This window comes from Lactuca sativa, chromosome 6, assembly GCF_002870075.4.
Source record: "Lactuca sativa cultivar Salinas chromosome 6, Lsat_Salinas_v11, whole genome shotgun sequence".
In the NCBI taxonomy this organism is placed as follows: Eukaryota; Viridiplantae; Streptophyta; class Magnoliopsida; order Asterales; family Asteraceae; genus Lactuca; species Lactuca sativa.
The window spans coordinates 130,855,867-130,879,288 of record NC_056628.2 but is presented as its reverse complement, the minus strand read 5'-3'; the positions used below and the strand labels follow the sequence as shown (position 1 = coordinate 130,879,288).

Below are 23,422 nucleotides of genomic sequence, written 5' to 3'. Positions count from 1 at the left end.
TGGTAGCATTGGATTTGAGGAGCACCGTCTTAAATTGGTAAGTAATCATAATTATAGATTTTAGTGATACATTTTTCTTTCAACACTAATTACATAAATTATGTTGTATCGTTTATATAGAAAGAGTTGACGGGTGAAGACCCCTGATTCATTGATCTTTATAATAAGACACATCTTATCGCCGAATCAAAGAAAATATATTGTGGGAGATAAAGAGGCACCATTGGATTTTGTGAATGAGACATCTACGGTGGCGATCGTAAGTTGTCTTTATCTCTCTCTCTCTCTCTCTCTCTCTCTCTCTCTCTCTATATATATATATATATATATATATATATATATATATATATATATATATATATATATATATATATATATATATATATATATATGTATTGCATAAGAAATGATATGAAAGTAGCAAATTTGGTAATTAGTTCATAAACTATCTCCCCTCTACGACAGTGATGGTCATATTGTTTACAGAGCAATCCGTTGCTTTGGTTTCACCAAAATTTGACCGTGATTCCATTCTTCCGATAGCAAATGCCGGTCTGTTTGGCATGGGTAATGGTGTGGCGTCATTGAGGAGCATGGAAATCATATCGTATGTTGTTGGCCTATCTGTTGCACTTTCTTGTACGCAGAGAAGGGCTATGTGCACAACCCTTAAGAATTGTCGTAGAACAAAAGTATTTCCCAATTTAGGATCCTTCAAGTCCAAGGCATCCCCTAGTTGCCATTGCTCCCATGCCTAAATCATTAGCAGGTGATTAATTAATAAATCATGCATGAAAATAATGTTTGTTCAACTCTACCAATAAGTAATATGTTAATCAGCCATTCTGGTAAAAAAATTCGTTTGTCCATTGTACTTCACATGCTTTGAAAGATAGCACATCCTGGTAAAAGAAATGACATGACATTTTTTCTGTTATACTTTCAAAAGAAGTAATTTTTTGTTTCTGTTTTTAGAACGTCAAAAAATAAATCATCCTGTTGATAAGTGTAAAGTAGTAAAAAAAAAATTAGAACAGCAAAAATAAATCACCCAGTCGATAAGTCTACTCAAATCTTCTTAACAGAAAATAATCAAACCATGAAGCACAATGACAACATAAAAGCCAGAGAAAAATAACTTTGGACATCCTGACTTTGGAGATCAAACAGAATCAATTTTAGGAAGGAGTTAAGTAAGATGTTCTCATCTTCAACGAAGTCTGTATATTATATAAAAGATGTTGTGAATTTTACTATACTTACATATCCAATAAGATTAAATGTCCTGTCAAGATGAACGAAGCTACTATTTCTTCTTCCACTAACAATTTCCAAGATTAGGACTCCAAAGCTGAAGATATCGGACTTAATAGAGAAGGTGCCTTCCATTGCATACTCCGGAGACATATAACCACTGAATACAACATGGGACATGGCATCGTAAGAAATAATAACATTGAATTTGACAAACCAAAAATATATCATGTTCTTGTAACCTACAAAATAAAGAGAGACAATTAAGATAGAAATAATGATAACAATAAAAGGTAGCAAGTGAGGGGTCTAGTTATCTATGGAGATATTATGTGGGTGATAAATATAGTCTATAAACTGTCTTCATTTTGTTTTCTTTTCATTTATGTGTGAAAAAAGAAGAAACAATTTCTTTTGTTCTCCAAAATATTTTATCTCTAAATTATAGCCAACAAATTGGCATCAAAGACTTGTTCAATCAAATGAAAAACTAAATTCCTTTCTCTTTTGTTCCTCAACTGAGCAAAAGAAAAATTATGAAAAATGGTATGTCCAAATGTTGTTTCTTGGTTCTCAAGAAGAATGGGAGGTAACTGAAAAAGGGCATGCCAAAGTTGAAAATGATGAGTGATAAGCGCAAGCTCAAAAAGGGAATCTAAGAAAATCGAGGAAAAATCAATAAGCTTTGTCTGTCATGAATTAGTTTCTAAATTGAAAAAAACACATCATCACTTTCTCTAATATTTTAAACATTTTAAAGTTACCTAATACTATTCTAAACACCCTACCATCTTCTTTTATGTCATAATAGGTTAGAAGTTATTAATTAGGTAAGCAAACAAGGTCATGATTCCCCTCCAAGTTCAAAGATGAGGATTAGATCTCTATAATGCAAAAGTAAGATTCCTATTTTGGAATTTTGAGATTCTTTTTGAATGATTTTTGAATTTTAGGCTAAATTACTTTCAAAATCTTCACAATTCGTAGGCCACACTCTCTGGAGGAATCTTTTACAAAACTATAGGCAAGTTACTCTATGTTCTTTATTCTTTATATTCATCTAATTACCCTCATGAAAAACTGTTATATATATATGTTTTTTCGGTCAAATTATTTGCATACTTGATTGGTAATAAATTAATGTTCGATTTACCTCAAGAAAATTCCTATAGCGTTTAGCTCTCTAAAGATGAAGTTCCTGTGTTTCGTGAAGCTTGTTCTTAATTGTTTCCAATATGTTTTTAGGTTAACATTGCGTAATTTAAGTTAATGAAGTTCAGGTTTGATTTGTAATTCACATTGAAATTGGCTGAATTTGAGTTATTTCTAAAAAAATGTTTCATCATTCTTACTCACAGTTTGTTCCAAGTAAATGCCCAAGTGCTTGCTTAAGTGATAGTTCCGGGTTATCGCTGTGAATTAATTTTTGTTTTTCTGATTTCTTCAGTTTGACCATGTTAACCTATTTGATTATTCAGTAAATAAATTCTTAATTATATTAGAGATTAACCTGTAGTGAAACTCAAAACAATGATATTTGTTAGATTCATGGCAGCAGACTTTAGACTTCATGAAGAGCTCTCATACAGCTTGAAGAGGAAGTGGCCTTTTCTTCCTGAAAAGATGAAATATGAGGTGGTTATAAGAGCCTTCTTGTGGACTCTTTAGTGTAACAAAAACAGTATCTGTTTTAGAAACCCTTTTAAAGAACATTCCTAGTTTAGTTGTTGATGTTAAATGTTCTTTCTTCTTGTGGATGAGGATTACAAGCAAACTAGGAAAAGGCCTCGATATGGACTTGTGGTTTGTAAGGTAGCTTTCTCCCTTCAGAGTTTTTTTGCTAGCGCCTTGCTAGTTGTGAATGAAGCTGTGTTGTTAAAAAAAAAAGATCCTTCTGGACCTAAGTTAGTGTCTTCTTCTGGGTTTTTAGTTATCCTGACTTTGTCTTTAAGGAGGTGGTTGTGTGTTGGCCGAATGGGTTGAGACCATGGGCTTAATGTCGCGGGTCGACCCATTGGTGTTTTGGAGTGCTGTCCAAGATACGCGTTATATGGAAAGTTTCCTAATTCTTTGTTTAGGAAGTGTAATCCAATATGAATTCTAGATCTATATATGTATGCGTTGATCATGTATAGAGGTAAGGTAAATTGTTAGAGTTTTTGTGATACTGAATTTCTCTAATACAATCAAAGTGTTAGTTTGGTTGATATAATCCTTTAATTGGTATCAGAGCCACAACCTCTTGCTCCAGATCAATTGATTTTTTCAAGCCGGCAAAAGCTTTTCTTCTTATGCAAAACTGTTGCTTTTCCTCCAAGTATTTAATACCCCAATTATTTATTAATTGTTTCGTGGATCAAGAACACGTTTTGAAGAAAACAATTGTTTTCTTGTGGTCCAATTAAAGAAAAAAAGCATTTGGTCCTATTGGTCGTCGTTTCCATTTTCTTAATGGGAATCATTATTTTATTATTTTATTGCTCATCCGTTGAAGAAGGTGTGTGGTTTGTTGTTGATTATTCATGGCAGGAGACGGAGCGAATCTGCCCGTGAAGGAGGCACACTCGATCTCGTTTCAATTTCCGCAGCTGACGCCATTAAACTACACGATATGGAACATGCGTATGGAAGTTTTACTCGGCATTCACGGCGTGTGGGACGTGGTTGATCCGGGTTCAACGGATACAAAGAGAAACAATATCGTGATGGGATTATTGTTTCAATCAATACCGGAAGATTTAATCTTGCAAATCGGGAATCTCGCCACTGCTAAGGAGATGTGGGATGCAATCAAATCTCGAAACATGGGTGCGGATCGAGTGAAGGAAGCACGTTTGCAAACATTGACTTCGGAATTCGAAAGTTTGAAGATGAAAGATACGAGCACTATTGACGATTTCTCTTCAAAACTATCGGGACTTGCGACCGTTTCAGCGACACTTGGAGGAACAATATCACAAGAGAAGTTGGTGAAGAAATTTCTTACGAGTCTTCCTAGTCGATTCATTCACATCGTAGCAGCACTCGAGCAAGTTTTGGATATAAAAACCATTACTTTTGAAGATGTAGTTGGGCGGCTGAAAGCTTACGAGGAACGGACTAAAGAAATCGGCAAAGCATCCGATTCCGGTGAAAAGCTACTTTATGCCAAGACCGATAACTCAAATCGAAACCAAGACTCAAGCCGTGGGAGAGGACGTGGTGCATACTATGGGGGACGAGGCCTAGGACGTGGCCGTGGTCGAGATAACACCCAAAACCATGATTAAAGGGACTCATCAAAGAATCGTGATGATCAAAGACGAAAAGGCAAAAATCATGAACAAAGAGACCTATCAAATATTCAGTGTTACCGGTGTGATAAGTTTGGACACTTTGTTTCGCGATGCCCGAAACGTAACAGAAAACATGAAGCAAATCTCAACGATGCCCGAGAGGAGGTCGATCACGAAGAAGGAACATTTTTTTATGATGCAAGAGGAGACAATCTTCCTAAATGAAGACAAATACATTCCACCCAAAGTAGAGGCAAATCAAGAAGACGACGATATGTGGTACCTCGACAATGGGGCAAGTAATCACATGACCGGGAAGTACTCATATTTTTCGGAGTTGAATAAACGGATAACCGGAAGAGTAAGATTTGGAGATGGCTCGTGTGTTCGAATTGAAGGAAAAGGATCAATTTTGTTCGAAGGAAAAAACGGTGAGCAAAAAGTTATGAAAGATATCTACTATATTCCCTCTCTTCGTAGCAATGTCATAAGTCTTGGCCAAACGACACTATCCGGTTGTGACATTAGAATGCATGGTGATTACTTGACAATGAAAGATCGAAATGGAAGGTTGCTAATGAACGTTCCACGTAGTGAAAATCGTCTTTATAAAACACGACTTAAAGTTGGAAAACCCCAATGTTTGCAAGCAAAGATCCATGACGAGTCTTGGTTATGGCATGCACGACTAGGCCATATCAATTTTGGTGCGGTGAATATGATGCACAAGTTGACTAATGGAGTTCCAATTTTGAAACATCAAGAAGAAGTTTGCGAAATTTGCGTGATAGGCAAACAAAACAAACACACATTCCCGAAGAAAACCAATTATAAGTCTAAAAATATTCTCGAGATGTTACATGGAGATATTTGCGGGCCTATTGATCCTCCCACGATGGCCGGTAACGTTTATATTTTGGTGCTAATTGACGATTTTTCTAGATACATGTGGTCTTTTTTGTTAAAACACAAAAACGACGTGGCAGATGTAATTAAAAAATTCAAAAAGTCCATTGAACATAGGACCGGGAAGGCTATAAAGACGTTCCACACAGGTAAAGGGGGAGAGTTTACTTCAAACGATTTTAATCGTTTTTAAAGCGAAGAAGGTGTTGCAAAAATGTAACGGCTCTGTACTCACCCCAACAAAACGGCATAGTAAAACGACAAAACCGGACGCTAATCGAGATGACACAATGTCTTATGAAAGCAAAAGAAGTTCCAAATCAGTTTTGGGGAGAAGCCGTTCGACATTAAACTTATATTATAAATCTTACCCCAACGAGAGCGTTAGTAGGAGTCACGCCTTACGAAAAACTCTATGGTCAAAAACCGAATCTTGAAGATCTAAAGGTGTTCGGATGCATTGCGTATGAAAGGATTGTTTCGAAACATCTAAAGAAACTTGACGATAGATCGAGACCATTGGTTTATTTTGGAACGGAACCGGGTTCGGGAGGTGCTCGTTTATTTAACCCATATGAAAATAAAATTATTATAAGCAACAATGTAACTTATGATGAAAAGTTGTCATGGCATTAGAAAAAGGAAATGGAAAAAGGTACGAGAACAATAACAGTGGAAAAAGAAAATGATTCTGGAACTTTCAAAATTGCTTGAGCCACTTTGATAAATCAGCCACATAATGGGCCTCACCAGCCCAATACCAATGCCACCCCATCTCCGCAACATTTAAATGAAAGCCCATCAGTAGCGCCGAGCCCAGCAGCCCCGAGCCCAACAGTGGACAACGCAATCTTGATTGATACGGACAACAACGATCACTAGTCCGATGGCAATAACGAGTTCGAGAATAACCCGGTACGTCGTTCTAATCGTGTTTCCGTTTTGCCAATTCACCTCAATGATTATGAGCTTAACACGAACGAATTAATGTTATCGTTTGACGAGGAACCAAGTACTTTAAAAGAAGCCATTGTGAAACCCGAATGGCTTAAGGCAATGAAAGACGAGATCGAGTCAATTGAAAAGAATAAAACTTGGAAGTTGGTGTCTCTTCCCAAGAATGTTAAACCCATCGGATTAAAGTGGGTATATAAAATCAAAAGAAATGAGGACGGATCTATTTCTAGGTACAAAGCGCGACTCGTAGCAAAAGGCTATGTACAAGAACACGGGATTGATTTTGATGAAGTTTTCACACCGGTAGCCCGACTCGAGACGATTTGTTTATTGATCGCTCTCGCGGCCGGGAAGGGATGGAAAATTTATCACTTGGATGTAAAGACGGCCTTCTTGCATGGTGAATTATAAGAAGAAGTGTACGTACAACAACCCGAAGGTTTTGAGAAAAAAGGAGAAAAAGAAAAAGTTTACAAGTTAGCGAAAGCTTTATATGGCCTAAGACAAGCACCAAGGGCGTGGAACATTAAACTTGATGGTAACTTATGAGGAATGGGTTTTAAACAATGTTTGCAAGAAACGACGGTTTATAAAAAGGCTTCAAAAGGAGAATATATCATTGTGGCAGTGTACGTAGATGACTTATTCGTAACGGGAACATCTACTTATTCGTAACGGGAACGTGTCATGAAATAACAAGCTAATTCAAAAACATGACGTTGTCAAAGTTTGAAATGTCAGATCTTGGCTTGTTGACTTATTACTTGGGCATTGAGGTTTCTCAAGAAAAGGGTTGTGTCACTATAAAGCAAGAGGGATATGCAATGAAAATCTAAAAGAAGTTGGGATGGAAGAATGCAATGCCACTCAATGTCCAATGGAACCGGGACTAAAATTATCGAAAGCCGAGAATGAACCAGAAGTTGAAGCCACTAATTACAGAAGGATAGTTGGATGCTTACGCTACCTCCTTCACACTCGTCCAGACTTATCTTACTTCGGTCGGGGTAGTAAGTCGTTATATGCAAAGTCCGAGAGAATCTCATGCGCGCGCGATCAAGCAAATTCTTCGTTACCTTCGTGGTACAATTTTGCTTGGAATTAAATATGAAAAGTGTGACGAGTTGAAACTTTTGGGTTATAGTAATAGTAGTCATAATGTAGACATGGATGATGGTCGGAGTACTGCTGGTCACATTTTTTTTCTTGGTAAATCCCCTATTACGTGGTGTTCGCAAAAGCAAGAAACCGTTGCTTTATCTTCATGTGAAGCCGAGTTCATGGCAGCTACTTCAGCAGCATGCCAAGCAATTTGGCTAAGGGAGTTGCTCGCGGAGGTGACCGGATTAGAGAAACAAAAGGTGTTGATTTGTATAGACAACAAGTCGGCAATCGCGTTGTCTAAAAATCCGGTGTTTCACGGGAGGAGCAAACATATTCACACTCGTTTCCACTTCATTCGAGAGCATGTGGAAAACAAGCAAGTTGAAGTCGAACACGTGGCGGGAAAAGAACAAGTAGCGGATCCCCTAACAAAAGCCTTAGCACGAGTAAGGTTCGGTGAAATGAGATCGTTACTCGGTGTGTGCGAGTTGTCGTCTCAACCATTCAGGGGGTGATTGTTGGTCAAATGGGTTGAGACCATGGGCTTAATGTCGCGGGTCGACCCATCGGTGTTTTGGAGTGCTGTCCAAGATACGCGTTATATGGAAAGTTTCCTAATTCTTTGTTTAGGAATTGTAATCCAATATGAATTCTAGATCTATATATGTATGCGTTGATCATGTATAGAGGTAGGTAAATTGTTAGAGTTTTTGTGATACTGAATTTCTCTAATACAATCAAAGTGTTAGTTTGGTTGATATAATCCTTTAATAGCCTGTGCTCGCTGGAAGCTTCAACCATCATGCACAAAAGGTGATTAATCTTCAAGACTTCAACTAACAATAGGCTTCCACACTATCTTGAAGGCGGAATCATGGAAACAGGTGCAACCTAGTATGCTTAATTGTTAGGTATTATTTTGTCCTACATGGAATTAATTCTTTGAATTTTATAATAAACGTCTGGCTAGTAAGTATGAACATATATAAATCCTTGAAAATATAGATTTGTTTTTTTGACAGTTAACACGTACCTTTAAATCTTACTCCTAAACTACTCATTTTTTAATATTTTTTTTTACTAAAGATCTTGGTTATTATGCCATCCAATGTTAACTAATTAGGGAAAAAGACTTATACAGGTAATATTGTTTTCATTTTGTATATATTTAGCCACTAATGTTTTTGTTAGGATCCTTATTAGCCCAACAAAGTTCAACATAGAAGAACAATTGACCTGGCTGGCTATCCATCAGGAAGACTTTCGATAGGTTTCAGGATCAGGAACAACTTCGTTGGACTGGGAATTACTAGGGATTTCGCCACCTGACCATATCATCCGACTTATAATCTGGCTCTGATACCACTTGTTAGGATCACTACTAGCTCAGCTATATTAAACATAAAAGAACAAGGTTTCATTTTCTAAAACAAATTGGTGATAAAAAGAACCATCCGGTGTCTTAATACTACCATATAGGTTTTCTTTTACTTTTTTGATGTGGGATTGGATTTGCAACCCAATAGTCTTTGTTTTGTTTTGTTATTTGTTATTTTTTTATTATTACTTTTTTAAATACACCAATTAACTTTTTGGTTTCATCCACATTAGATCATTATGACATATTGTTGTAAATTTCCGGCCAAAAGATGGATTTTCACCCAAGTTTGTCACCTTTTGCGAGCCTCCGGTCAACTTCTCTGGTGATATATGATTTTTCCGGCTATTTAGTTTTCCCGACCAATCTCTGGCAGTGATGGTATGTGCCATTGGAGTGTTGGTGGTGTGCCATAGATACGAAACTCCGAACAGTAGGCAGAGTCTATGGATATACTCAGGGAGTTTGAGGACCAGTGTGAGACTTCCATTGCGAAGCTCTGACAGGTTGCTAACTGTCGAGATGCATGTCAGAGATTTGCAATTAAAGGCCATGACTATGGAGATGCACATTAGAAATCGGCTAGAAAATAGAATTGCTAGAAAAACACAGATTGAGGAAGAGAAACCCAGAAATAGAATACAAGATTGACCAGAAAAACATAATCGTCGGAAGTTGGCCGGAAAAACTAAGTTATCGGAAAAATTATATATCGTCGTAGATGCCAAAATCACCGGAAAATCCATCTTTTGGCCGTAAACCTACAAAAACAAGTCATAATAACATAATACGGGCAAAACCAACAAGTTAACTTGTGTATTTTGCAAACAAAAAAAAAACAAAAAAAAAATAATAATGACGAAATGTGTACAAAACGCAAATAATAATACCCTTTAGTCATTTTCCGTAGCTATTTATTCTACCTTAGTTTGAATTATGATATTGACATTTACATCATCCATTCATTGAGTGCACTCATTTCACTTGTAAATTTTGGATCTCAACCAGAATAGCATGGGAAGATACTTTCCAACTAATGGTTTAATAAAATAAAAATCACATAATGTTAATGTACTTTATTATATGTAGATGTATTGTATTTTGTATAGTGTATTTCTGTGTATATAGTCCATTAGAGTTAGCCAACTATAGTCAGGCCCTTTAGGTTACACGTATTTGTCATGTTATATATTTACATTGCATTGTTATCCAAGGCACAGAGACAAATTACCATTCCTCAATATGGTTTTAGAGCAACGGAACAATAAGTGAATGTATATGGAAAGTAGTAGGTTTTAATACACTATCTATTTTTTAAGCAAGTGACAATTGTTCAAAAGTAATTTGTATGAATTAGTTAAAAGACATCATAAATATAATTTAGGAGTTTGATATGTAAGTAGGATACTACTGGCATTACATTGTAATTGGCATTCTAAAGATTTGGTTAAAGAAAGGATGTAAGCACAACTCCTAAAATAAAGAGTTTGGTGATGCTATTGAATTTGCAAAGGAACATGTCAAGAATTGTTGAGAAGAAGAAGATGGTTTCAGAAGAAAATCTAGTGTTAAAGTGAAAAAATTTATGGATATATGGACAAAGTTCAGGCTAGTCGTTTAAGTGATAACTTATTATGTAATTGACAAGATATACTTTTTGTGTAATGGATTCTTATTATTTGTATATGTGATATATCTTTGTATTATGCGGCATTGAATGTGATGTATTTAAATATTAGTAAGTGTGTGTGTGTGTGTATATATATATATATATATATATATATATATATATATATATATATAAAGAGAGAGAGAGAGAGAGAGAGAGAAAGAAAGAGAGAGACAGAGTCAAGATCAAATAAGAAGGAAAATTTTGGTAGGAAGGTAAGAAATTTTTATATGTATTTTTTTTGGCAAAAAGAACGAAATGAATCATCAGATGATTTAAAAGTAAGATGATTCACAAAAAAAATCCGAAAAAAACATTTTCATGATTCATTTTTATGTAAATCAAGAAAAAAATCATTTTTATAACAATTTTAGTGAATATCAACAAAATCTTGAGAATGTGGATGGTTACGATGACTGGCCGGAGGTCCGATAAATGTGCAACCTGCACAGAGTAAAAAGCGGCGAGAAGGTCATTACATCCTACTATGTATCCAATCTTCCCGAAGGAGTTTTGAAGGCACAAATATGGAAATCCTTTCAGAAATATGGAAGAGTGGCGGACATCTACATTGGAGGTAAAAAGGATCGCTCCGGTTCAACATTCGCTTTTGTTAGGTTTGAAAACATCAGAGATGCAAAAGTTTTGGAGCATGAAAAATCATACCAGGTAGCATGGAAAGAAACTAAAGCAACTAGAGATTCAAGAACGTTCGTGGAGGTGACTAAAGGTACGACTTCTAGACCATTAGCAGCAGGAGCGACTCCCATTGCTATCAAACCTGCAACATTTTATGTTGGATGGAAGATTGTGTGATGGTTGGTGAGACAATTAGTATCCAACATATTGCAGATTTACCCACGGTACTTCCTATCAACGGAAACCCCGTTGGTATGGTCTATTACTTCGGTGATTTAAATGTTATTATAAAATTCATCAATTCAAAATCCGCGAAGGCATTCTATGATAATGAACATAACTGGAAATGTTGGTTCAAGTGGCTCAAAATGGGATTCAATGACCTGATACCAGAGAGGATTACATGGATTAAAATTCTTGGCTTGCCAGTTAGAGTTAGATCCAACAAAAACTTTCCATGCATTGCAAATACTTTTTGGACCACTCTTGAGATTATTGGTGTGGACTGGAAGGCTTTTGATATTTCTATTGGTGAGGTTTGCATCATCGCCAAACACAACACAATTATAAACGATGTGGTCAACGTTTCTTTTGTAAACAAAGTATATCCTGTTGGTGTTGTAGAATATGATAGAGATTGGATGCCTTTTGATAGATCGATACAGAAGGACCCTGTTGCCCAAGTTAATGATGATATTGATGATGAACCAGATGATGACATGGAGGTGAACGACTCTAAAGAAGATAAAGGTGACAAACAAGATTCTGAGGAAGAAGACAATCAAGATTTTGAGGAAGATGCAATCTCTGAAACATGGATGGGTCCAATCCAACAAGAATGTGCCCCTAAATATGGGGAAATCATTGAAGAATCTGGCGAGTATGTCGCTCCGACGACGGTGGCGTTAATGTCCGAAGACCTTAACAATCCAAAGGTTGCATTAAGTGTTGATGGACAATCACCGCAACATATTAATGTAGGGAATATTCATGACATGGGTGATACCAGGGATGATAGGAATGGTACCAGTGTAAAAGGTGGTCAACTCCCAGAAGGTCCAGTTAACAATTCAATCAAACCTATTAGCACACCTCCTGAGCCCAATCATAACGCATCTCTTAGGCCCAATTATACAATACCACTTCCTGGAGGTGACGAATGACCCAACACTCCAACCGAGAATCATATAGCAAATATTGTTCCGGTGTTTGGCAAAGGAGAATCATATGATAAACAAAGAAGAGTAATGGTTGTGAAAACGCTTTCTAGTAACAACACGGTGCGAGCACTTCAATCTTCAAATTACCCTTAGATTGTACATCCCCTTGCAACCACTCCATTCGATCTTAACACATCTGCTACTGAGTCTAATTCTAAGGAAGATCATTCCATTGATGACTCAGGCTCCTCATCTTGTGAACTTACTAAACTTGTCAAGGTCGGTTGTGATGTTGGGTTTCAATTCTCAAAAGACGACCCAATTGTCACCGGTATTGCAAACCTAGGCGATAGCGTTAAAATGCAGACCTAATGAATTTCTTAAGTCTCAATATAAGGGGATGTGGGGAATCTCACAAAATTGACTGGTTGTACAAGCTTAAACATTCACATAAAGCTGACTTTATATGTCTTCAAGAAACACGAGTGGCTGATTCAAACACAGTTGTTCTTGTGGGAGCTTGGGGAAACAATAACTATGATATGGTTTTTGTTAACCCAACTGGAAGGTCTGGTGGGATTGTCTCTATTTAGGATCCAAACATTTTCTCTAAAAGACAAGTTACGTCCTCCCGATACTTCATTGCAGTAACAGGTCAATGGAAAGGTGTAAACGGGGTCACAACTATAGTTAACGTATATGCACCACAAGCAAAGTCGGATAAGCTGGACAAGATTCTAGTATGCACCAATTTCATTGCACATCAACCATTATCCATGGTCATTGTCCTCGACCGTGAGCATTCTGATCATTCACCACTCGTTGTCAGACCTTCTAACCAAGATTTTGGGCCACCTACATTTCACTTCTTCAACTCGTGGTTGTATAAAGATGGATTCAATGAGGAATTTTTAAAGGCGTGGAATTCCTTTAGTGGTTTCGGTTTACCAGATATGTTTCTCAAGTCCAAGCTCAAGTATGTCAAAGCTTGTATCCGCAAATGGAGAATTGTAGACTCTAATAAGGAATTGGAAACATTGAAGCAGTCAAAGGCCAGGGTCTCGGAATTGGAACTTATGGTTGAATCTCGTGCATTATCTGATGGTGAATTACTAGAAAGAAAGGAATGTAAACGAAAGATTGTTGAATTGGAGAGACTTGCAAAGCTTGATCTTCAACAAAAGGCAAAAGTCAAATGGCTTGTTGTCGGTGACAAAAACACTGCCTTTTTTCATGCTACAGTAAGAAGTAAAAGTCATAAAAATCGTGTGCATGGTTTGGTTATTAATGGTGTTTGGAATACAAACCCAAAAGATATTATGAAGGAGGTTCACGATTTTTTTGCTACCAAATTCCATGACATGTGGCCTGACAGACCTAAGCATATCAGTAACTTATTCAAATCGCTATCCTACGATCAAATTGAAGCATTGGATTCACCTTTTCTTATTGATGAAGTAAAATAAGCCGTATGGAGTTGGGGGTGGGGGGAGGGGGGGGGGGGGGGAACAAGGCCCCGGGGCCCGATGTATATACCTTCAAAATTCTTAAAAACAAATGGGAGCTTATCAAATTTAATCTTTTTTGCTTTTCACAACACTTTGAATCATATGGCCGCTTTGCATGTGGTTGTAACTCATCATTCATTACACTTATCCTAAAAGTAAAAGACCCCCTCGATCTTGAAGACTATCTCCCCATCAACTTGATTGGTTGTCTCTACAAAGTGATTGCTAAACTTCTTGCCTCCCGTCTAAAGGTGGTCATCGATTCTATAATAGATGATGTCCAATCTGCATACATCAAAGGTAGAAACATTCTCGATGGTCCACTTATCATCAACGAAGTATGTTCTTGGGCAAAAAATGAAAAGAAAAAATCTTTATGTTCAAGGTGGACTTTGAGAAAGCATTTGACTCGGTGAATTAGCGGTTCCTTGATTCCTTAATGGAATAAATGGGATTCAGTGGTAAATGGAGAAATTGGATCCATGGTTGTCTTATTTCTTCTAGAGCATCAATACTTGTCAACGGGTCTCCTACCGAAGAGTTCTCCATTACAAAGGGCGTTAGACAGGGGGATCCATTATCCTCATTTTTGTTCATAATTGCTATGAATGGATTAAATATTGCAATCAAGAGTGCTTCCCAGCAACAATCTGTTTAACGGTCTCAAATTACCTAATAATGGCCCATGTCTTACTCATCTGTTCTACGCCGATGATGCCATTTTTATTGGAAAATAGGAAAGTAGTTGCATCAAGAATTTAGCTTGAATCCTCAAGTGTTTCCATATCAGCTCTGGCCTCAAAGTAAACTTCCACAAGTCTAGGCTATTTGGTATTGGCGTGACTGATGATGAATTTCAAGTTCAAGCAAATGTTCTAGGTTGTGCAAAAGGATCTTTTCCATTCATGTATCTGGAAATCCCTGTTGGGGCGAATATGACCTTAAAAAAGAATTAGCGACCGATAATCGAGAAGTTTCAATCGAGATTGTCGTTGTGTAAAGCTAAGACCTTATCTTTTGGTGGTCGACTAACATTAGTAAAATCAGTTCTTAATAATCTCCTAACATATTATTTCTCATTATTCAAAGCACCAAACGGAGTTATTGACGATCTTGAATAACTCAGACGTAGGTTAACGTGGGGTGGTGATGACACAAAGAAAAAAATTCATTGGGTACCATGGTGAAAGGTAATTGCACACAAAAAAGATAGTGGTCTCGGTGTTAGTTCTTTAAAAGCCCAAAATCTTGCTCTCATCACTAAATGGTTATGGCGACTCAAATCAAACACAGAAACCATATGGAACAAATGTATTGTTAGCATTCACAATTTATTTAGAAAACCATTATGGTATCTAGCGAAGAAAATGATCCCAGGTGTCTGGGCTAATATCGACAAGGCCATCAAAATCCTTCCTGATACACAAATTGATCATCAATCATTATTCTCTGTGGTTCCCGGTTCGAATGTGCAAGCTCTGTTCCGGTTGGATCGGTGGTGTGGTAATAATACTCTTAAATACATGTATCCACTGTTGTATGAATTGGAGTCCGTAAAAAGATCCTTCATCACCGAAAGAATCTCTAATTTAAGTTTCACATGGTGCTGGAAATCAACACATTACAGGGGATAATGTTCTATCAGAATTTTTGCAATTATGATCGACCCTTAACAACATCAGAATCATACCTGATGTGTTGGGTATTAGATTCAACCTCAACAATGATGGTGTATACACAGTAAATACACTAAGAAAAAAAATTGACTCTATGGCGTGTTCACACAATGGCTTGTTGATCGAATGGTCAAAGATGATTCCTCTCAAAGTAAGGTGCTTTGTATGGCGATTTGATTTGAGAAGAATACCAGTTGCAACAAAATTTGTTCGTAGGGGTATTAATGTCCAATCCAATTTATGTTAGTTATGTGGAGTGGAACTTGAGACGATAGATCATCTTTTTGTCACTTCTAAGGTTGTGGAAGAAACACGTGATTGGATTTTCAAATGGTGTCGTATTTCTAGAAGACAACTATCCAACATTGAGGAATATCTGAACTTTACTACTTCTTAGGGGAATTGCCCTAAGAAAAATTTGGTGGTCAATTTAATCTTCTATGGAATGATTTGGTATATTTGGGTGGCAATGAACAATAAGGTATATAATAAGGTGATTACTACCCCGAAAAAGATAGCGGACGAGATTATCTCTCAATCATTCGCGTGATGTAAATATAGGAGTTCCAATTCATGCGGTAGTTGCATTGATTGGTGTATTTCTCCTTTTAATTTTTGTTAATTGCCATTATACTCTTTCCCATGATCTAGTTACTTTCTAATCACGTGGCTTTTAATATATTTGTCGTTTCCAAAAAAAAATGAAGTTTTTTAGAAATTCAAGGATTTCAAGGCGAAAGTGAAGAATATTATGCGACTAAAAATAAACATATTGCAGATCGACAATGGGATGAATATTTCAAATAGTTTGAAAAACATAATAAAGAAAATGGCATTCAACATTATAAAATGATTATATGTTATATGCCATAACAAAATGGTGTATGTGAAAGAACAAAGAGAATAATCATGGAGATGAAGCATGGTATGAGACAAATCCTAATGTACACTAAGCATGGGGGCGTAGATGGAGGGGCCAAGTGGACAGCTGCAAAATGCCTAATCTTTTTGGGGCCAATTTTTTTTCTTATGTTATATATGTGTTTATATATATATATATATATATATATATATATATATATATATATATATATATATATATATATATATATATATATATATATATATATATGTGTGTGTGTGTGTGTGTGTGTGTATATGTGAATATATATATATATATATATATATATATATATATATATATATATATATAATTTATTTATTTAAAAATAAAAACTTATAATAACAATAAAAACATTTTTTTGGGTTCGTCCAAGACATTTGGGGATATTTAAATCCTCAGAATCGTCCTAAGGGTGCAAACAAACTTAGCCAACTCATTTAAATTGTTTAGGACTCGAGCTCGAAACGGTTCGAGCTTAATGGTATAGGATCGGGCTCGTAAAGAAATATATGGGTTTTGGTTCGGCTCGTATACAATATACCCTAATTGCCTAAATGATGTTTTATTAAATATTTCTTTATTTAATATATATATATATATATATATATATATATATATATATATATATATATATATATATATATATATATATATATATATATATATATATATATATATAAAGCATAAAATTTTATATTATATACATGTGGGCTCATTTAGCCTCACAAAACTAATTGTGCTTAGTAACACATGCTTGAGCTCGAACTCATTAGTTAAACAAGTCTAATATTAAGATCGATCGGGCTTGACTTAGGGCCTGTTTTAAATTTAGAGTTGAACTTTTAACAAGTTAATCTCTAGTAACTTGATTCGTTTGTACCCTTAGTTTCCACCATCCAAAAGACTTTTGGAGTAAAAAGCAAGTTTAATTTACAGGAGAGATTGTTAGCAAAATAAATCAACTTGCATGGCATTGTGTATAAGTTTTATTATACTTATATTTATTGTTCTTGTAACCTACAAAATAAATAGTGGAACTTAAGATAGGAACAGAAGGTAACCATTGACGGGTCTAGTAATTTATGGATATATTATGTATGTGATAAATGTAATCTATAAATTATCTTCATTTTCTTGTTTTTCATGTATATATGATAAAAATGCAGAAATTATATTGTCATCTCCAAGATATATATTTTATGTTAAAGTTATAGCCAACAAAAATACAATTCAATAGGAGTTTTTAAATTGGAGATAACTTACTATGTTCCAACGACCCTCTTAGTGGTTGCCTCGGTCTCATTATGCTTGAACATTCTTGCCATACCAAAATCGGAAATTTTGGGGTTCATAGTCTCATCTAAAAGGATGTTACTTGCTTTTAGATCTCTATGAATAACTCTCATTCTCGAGTACTTATGTAGGTATAACAAGCCTTGAGCAATTCCTTCAATAATATCAAACCGCTTAGGCCAATCCAGCTGTCCCTTTTTATTTTCATCTGCAAGACAGTTAAAACTCTAACAAATAGCACAAGTAAAACCACTGTATGCACTAATGTTAGAAACAAAACATACCAAAGAGAAAGAAATCTAAACTTTTGTTGGGCATATATTCATATATTAACATCTTTTCTTCCCCATGAATGCAACAACCAAGAACCCGAACGAGATTTGTATGTTGGAGTTTCGCGATAAGGACTAGCTCATTCTTGAATTCCACCAGCCCTTGGCATGATGTTCTTGAAAGCCTTTTGATTGCAATTTTTCGTCCATCACTTAGTTGTCCCTGTTTTCATAATTTCATGACATCTCTATTTGTCAGAATAATAGAGATACCAATGCAAGAACTAAATATATGTATCAATTAATTAAGTTTTTCTCGAAAGTAAGAGACCTTGTAAACAGGTCCGAAACCACCTTGTCCAAGCTTATTTTCAACTGAGAAGTCATCAGTAGCAGCCATGATAGCACTAAAGCTAAATAGTAACAAGTAATTTCCTTTCCTACCATTAGTTTCAACCTGATGTACATCCTTGAAGCTTTCAGAAGTGGTCAAATCCACGAAATATTCATCTCTCTTCCGTCTCTCGTATTCTACAATCAGAATCAAAAACTTAACAAAATATGAAACTATAACGCACCAAAACAAGCTAGATTTTATATCATTGCTAGTTTTGTACCTTTTCGACTATCTTTTATCTTCTTTATATAAAAGAAAAACCCAAAACACAAGAAAATGAGAAGAATGGCAATCCCATTGAGTATCCATACACTGTTCTTGCTCTTTTTGGTTTTGTTTACTGCATAGTGACTTCTAGGTTCAAAGATGTTTATTAATGGATGAAAAAACAATTGGAAATAAACAACATTTAATGTACCTGATCTGATTGGATTATGGTTGATCACATACTTTGACGTAGAGTTATCACGAGGATTAACCAAAAAGTTATTACTTCCAGTCCATATAACACAGCCAGTTCCATTGATGATACTGCTACTAAATCCTACACAGCTGCAATCTTTCCAACACTTAACAAAACAATCGCTAATGCTTAGGTTTGTGTCCTCATCGATAGCACTTCTTGTCATGTCATTCGCAAAATCTCCGTTCATTTTACTAAAATTATCACTCACTCGCCTACACTGTGGTAAACTCGACTCCACACAACCATTACTAGAATCGTACCCATAACAAAACTCAGGGGTCCAAAAAGAGTTATCTATATCTGTAATTTGACCTTTCTCCGTCAAAATCCACATTGGTGTAGCACTAATATTGCCATCGTAGCTAAAGTATCGTGTTTCATTGTTGTATACAGAAGTAAGGTGATATCTAGACTTGCTACTTGGGGCGTTCAATGCAACCATATATTGAAATACTTGATTGTTTAGATTCCCACTAGTCCAGTAGGGTTTTCCTCGTCTTCGAATCATCAATCTTTCGGATGTTTCTTCAATGGGCTCCCAGCTCATAGTAAAAGCTCCTGAAGAAGGTATATCATTGCTCACCCAAGAAGTCAAGGTCCAGTTCTTCCCTGTTGTGATATCATATCCAAGCTTCATACCAGGTAAAAGTACATTGGTTGGGTGATCAAAACTCTCCCACAAAACCCTTTTATCAGTTTCATCAATCAACCTAAAATTACCATTATCTTCGAGGATTGCAGTCACATTAGGGTTTGGACCCATTTGAACATTGGTAATACTCATTAGAGTTCTCCCTCCTGCAATGATGATCAAGTCTCCAGTATTGACATCAATGGAGAGGGCATGGGCACCTGAAGTGGATTTGATCGGCGTATTTGGATTAGCTACCCATACTTTCCTAGATTCAACATCATTAGTGTACCAAATTCCCAAGTAACTATAATCCTCATTGAAAAACCCTAACGTAAAATTCCCACCGATGGAAACAAGTTGATCTGTAGAGTTGAGTTGGCTTCCATGTTTGATCGTTGAAAATGAATCGGAAGCAGGACAAAATCTGATACTGTAATCAGCACCATTACATCTATATATAGTATTCAAATCATCAAACACAGAGTTATAAGATCTCGGGCATGCAGATTTAAACAACTGAGCGTACGTCGTCGGTTTGCATGTCGTGCCTGTTGATGATATCGAGATCGTGCAACAATATTCTGGTGATCCAAACGCCTGGCAAGCCGTCTGACACGCTCCTCCACCACTCAAAGTCAACTCAGTTGGACACCATTGATTCAAGTCATCAACACAACCTGTCTTCGCACAACTACGTAACCCAGAACCAGATCCACCAGTTGTCTCCACAAGAATTGGCAAGTTGTAGCCATCTTCAAGGCTGACGTAATAAAAGTTCAAGCCTTTAGGGTCACCGATGTTGATATCTACAGTTGTAACGGGTGGTGTATATGAGTTTCCCTTGCACTCCACTTGCCCAGTGCCACAGTCACCGGTGGCGCATGACCAGTTACCGGATTCATTGAATCCGCAACCAGTCCTACCCCAGATACGACCTACCCAGTTATCGGGAGGTTGAAGAGATCGGGAATTGCCCTTTTTTAACTCGAATCCAGTACTATTGATATAAGGCCACGGAGTGATTCCAGGCCAAACTGAGAACCCGCAGTCGTTGACAAACGTAAAAGTTGCGCCTAAAGCTCCTGCAAGTATGCACAAAATTGCATATAGAACAAAAGATTTGTGTGTGTTTTTAGTATAGAGGTATGGATTTACCATTATAAAAGAAGAAAAGAAAACCCAGAATTTGAGGAACCATTGCTAGTTTGCTACATCAAGTTGTGAAGATGATGGTGATGACGTAAGAACCAATTTTTGAAGACATGAACTCCTTGTAGAGTATCTAGCTAGTAGATACAAAATGTGAAGTTATACATCATTGAATTTAATATGTATAAAACTTCTGAAAGATATTACGTACATTAATGCATCAAATCATTGCAATTTATGCATATCAAAAAAGGATTTATTTGAGCCTCAATAATCAATAATTTATCTCAAAGAATCACAATTAAGTGGAGTATTTGACAAAGAAGGTCCAATTTATGATTAAAGTCTACCAAATTGACAAAGAACACATGTAGAATTAAGATGTAGAAAAAAGCATAACATTATAATCATACGATCTTTTATGCAGAGTTGTCAAATTTTACAAACGAACAGAACAGCAAAACTCCCAATCAGCAAGAGTGAACAATTTGACGAAAACTAACAAAAACTTATGTCGAGAAAAGGATTTAGAAGCATGCAAGAATGTAATTTATCAAGAGAATAACATTAGATGTCCCATCTTTTCTACATAATTTACGAAATTGTGATTGTGATTTATTCTAGTAGTAAACAAAACCTCCAATGAAGAAAAAGATTGTGAGAGGTACCAAGAATATAATTTGCATTGTAGTATAATATAAGCTGCAGATTAAGCGTTTCAATTTCCTTATTTTGTGTTCTTTAACAATAGCCAAGATTCCACAAATGTACGTAATCATTCAGCAGAGGTTATGCTCTTTAATTATTTTAATTAGCTACCATCTACCTCAAACGTTTGAGGACCGAACCCCAGATACAAATGCACCATGCATCAACAAAATACAGTAGAAAAATACAAGTTTTACCTCTTTGACTCTCTCACTGCACGTTTCCTGCTGCAAAAGACAAAGCAAGATACAAATGCATCATGTCTCTCGTAAGCTAACAAAATCAGAGTTCACAACTTTATATGGTAAACACAGCGAGAGTTATTTCTTTGGGGGCCGGCATTGATTGAGACCAGTTTAGCTTTGGGCCGGCTGTCCTCATCATAACATGGATCCAAATAAGGGAAGTAACTTATAACTACAAGAAATATTGACTTTAACACTTTACGGAAATGTTAATTATTTTTCCTGTATTTTATATGATTAATCTAATTCTTGCATTATATTATGAATAAAAGTTAAAAATATAGTCATTCACTAAATAACATATAACTTGAAAATGTATTACCATACAATAACGTTTTGTTGGTGATTTTATATCATCAAATATTATTTAAGTGTAATAGGATTAAATTTGTTGACCAAAAGTGATCTTGTTGAATATTGAACAAGTTAGGATGGTATAGGAGTGCACACTTGTTCAAGTTTTTCAAGATATAAAGTACATTGTTATTTAGGGGCGAAGCCCCTAAACGAACGGGGGTCCGGGAGCAGCGCCCCTGGCGGGGTCCAAGGGTCAGAGCCCCTGACTATGTTGCTATATTAAAAATTGCATCAAAAATCCAATTTTAGAAAGTTGACCTTTTTTTTTTTCTTGAGATCCGTTTAATGACAGTTTGGTAGTTTTATGATAGTTTATAATTGTCTGTTGACAATTTTCAGACAGGATTGATATATCCGTTTTTTGGTCATTTTTCTGGTACATCTTGAAGAACATTTTCATATACATTCTCAGATTTCATTCTCTGAATTTCATCCAATTGAGTGTTCGATTTGTACCATCGAAATACTTCAATTTGATAGTGAATCACGACTTTCAGAGAATCCAAGCAATCTATTTATCCCCTTTTTCTAACAAAAATTGAAGTATTCTGTAATCATGGCAAGTGGTGATTCTGTGAAGGATATGACAAGCAAGTTTGACAAATTGAACAAGTTTGAAGGGCAAAATTTCCGTAGATGGTAGAAGAAGATGCACTTTCTCCTTACCACTCTGAAAGTGGTGTATGTTCTGAGTACACCCATGCCAGTCTTACTAGAATTTGTTGAAGATGAACCTTTGGAGGCAACAAGAAGGAGATCAAAGTGGGAAAATGATGATTACATATGTCGTGGTCATATTCTCAATGGTATGTCTGACTCTCTTTTTGATATCTATCAAAATTTAGAATCTGCAAAAGAAATTTGGGATTCTCTTGAATCCAAATACATGGCTGAAGATGCATCTAGCAAGAAGTTTATCGTCAGTAACTTTATGGTTTACAAGATGATTGACTCCAGGCCTGTTATGGAACAATTCCATGAAATGTTAAGGATCCTAGGACATTTTGCTCAACACAATCTGAAAATGGATGAAGCCATTGTTGTGGCTGTGATAATTGACAAACTGCCCCCTTCCTGGAAAGATTTTAAACATAATCTAAAACATAACAAAGAGGAATTAACTTTGACTCAACTTGGAAGTCATTTATGGATTGAAGAGTCCTTAAGGACTCAAGAACTTGATAACAATCCTAAAGGCAAGAACCAAGTTGGTTCCTCTTCTGTGAACATGGTGGAAGGAGAAAGTTCAAAGAATCCTAAGAAGTCTAATGGAAAAGGGAAATTTAAAGGAAAGGATGACAAGTCTTCCAACAAGAAAGCTAAGTTGGTTTGTTGGAATTGTAACAAACCGGGTCACTTCACGAAAGATTTTCGTCTCCGCAAAGTGAATAAGGATGGTGTTGGACCAAGTGGATCCAAGGATCCAGAAAAACAACAAGGTCAGATATCTGTTTCATTGCAGAATTCTAAA

The 23,422-nt window shown here is 36.1% G+C and overlaps 1 protein-coding gene across 1 annotated transcript; it reads right to left on the bottom strand.

Moving 5' to 3' along the window:
• Positions 1–445: 445 nt before the first annotated feature.
• Positions 446–20,650, bottom strand: LOC111880441 (G-type lectin S-receptor-like serine/threonine-protein kinase At1g67520). Its single transcript, XM_042896134.1, has 6 exons — positions 18,613–20,650; positions 18,327–18,526; positions 18,008–18,218; positions 17,694–17,931; positions 1,264–1,414; positions 446–754 (listed from the first exon to the last, which is right to left on the bottom strand). The coding sequence occupies exons 1-6, from the start codon at positions 20,648–20,650 to the stop codon at positions 446–448; spliced, it is 3,147 nt and encodes a 1,048-aa protein (XP_042752068.1).
• Positions 20,651–23,422: the final 2,772 nt, after the last annotated feature.

Coding starts and splice junctions, on each gene's coding strand:
- LOC111880441 (XM_042896134.1), bottom strand. CDS start 20,650: ATGGTAAATCCATACCTCTATACTAAAAACACACACAAATCTTTTGTT. Junction 18,527..18,612: donor GATAAAAGATAGTCGAAAAG/GTACAAAACTAG, acceptor TTCTGATTGTAG/AATACGAGAGACGGAAGAGA. Junction 17,932..18,007: donor TTTAGATTTCTTTCTCTTTG/GTATGTTTTGTT, acceptor ACTGTCTTGCAG/ATGAAAATAAAAAGGGACAG.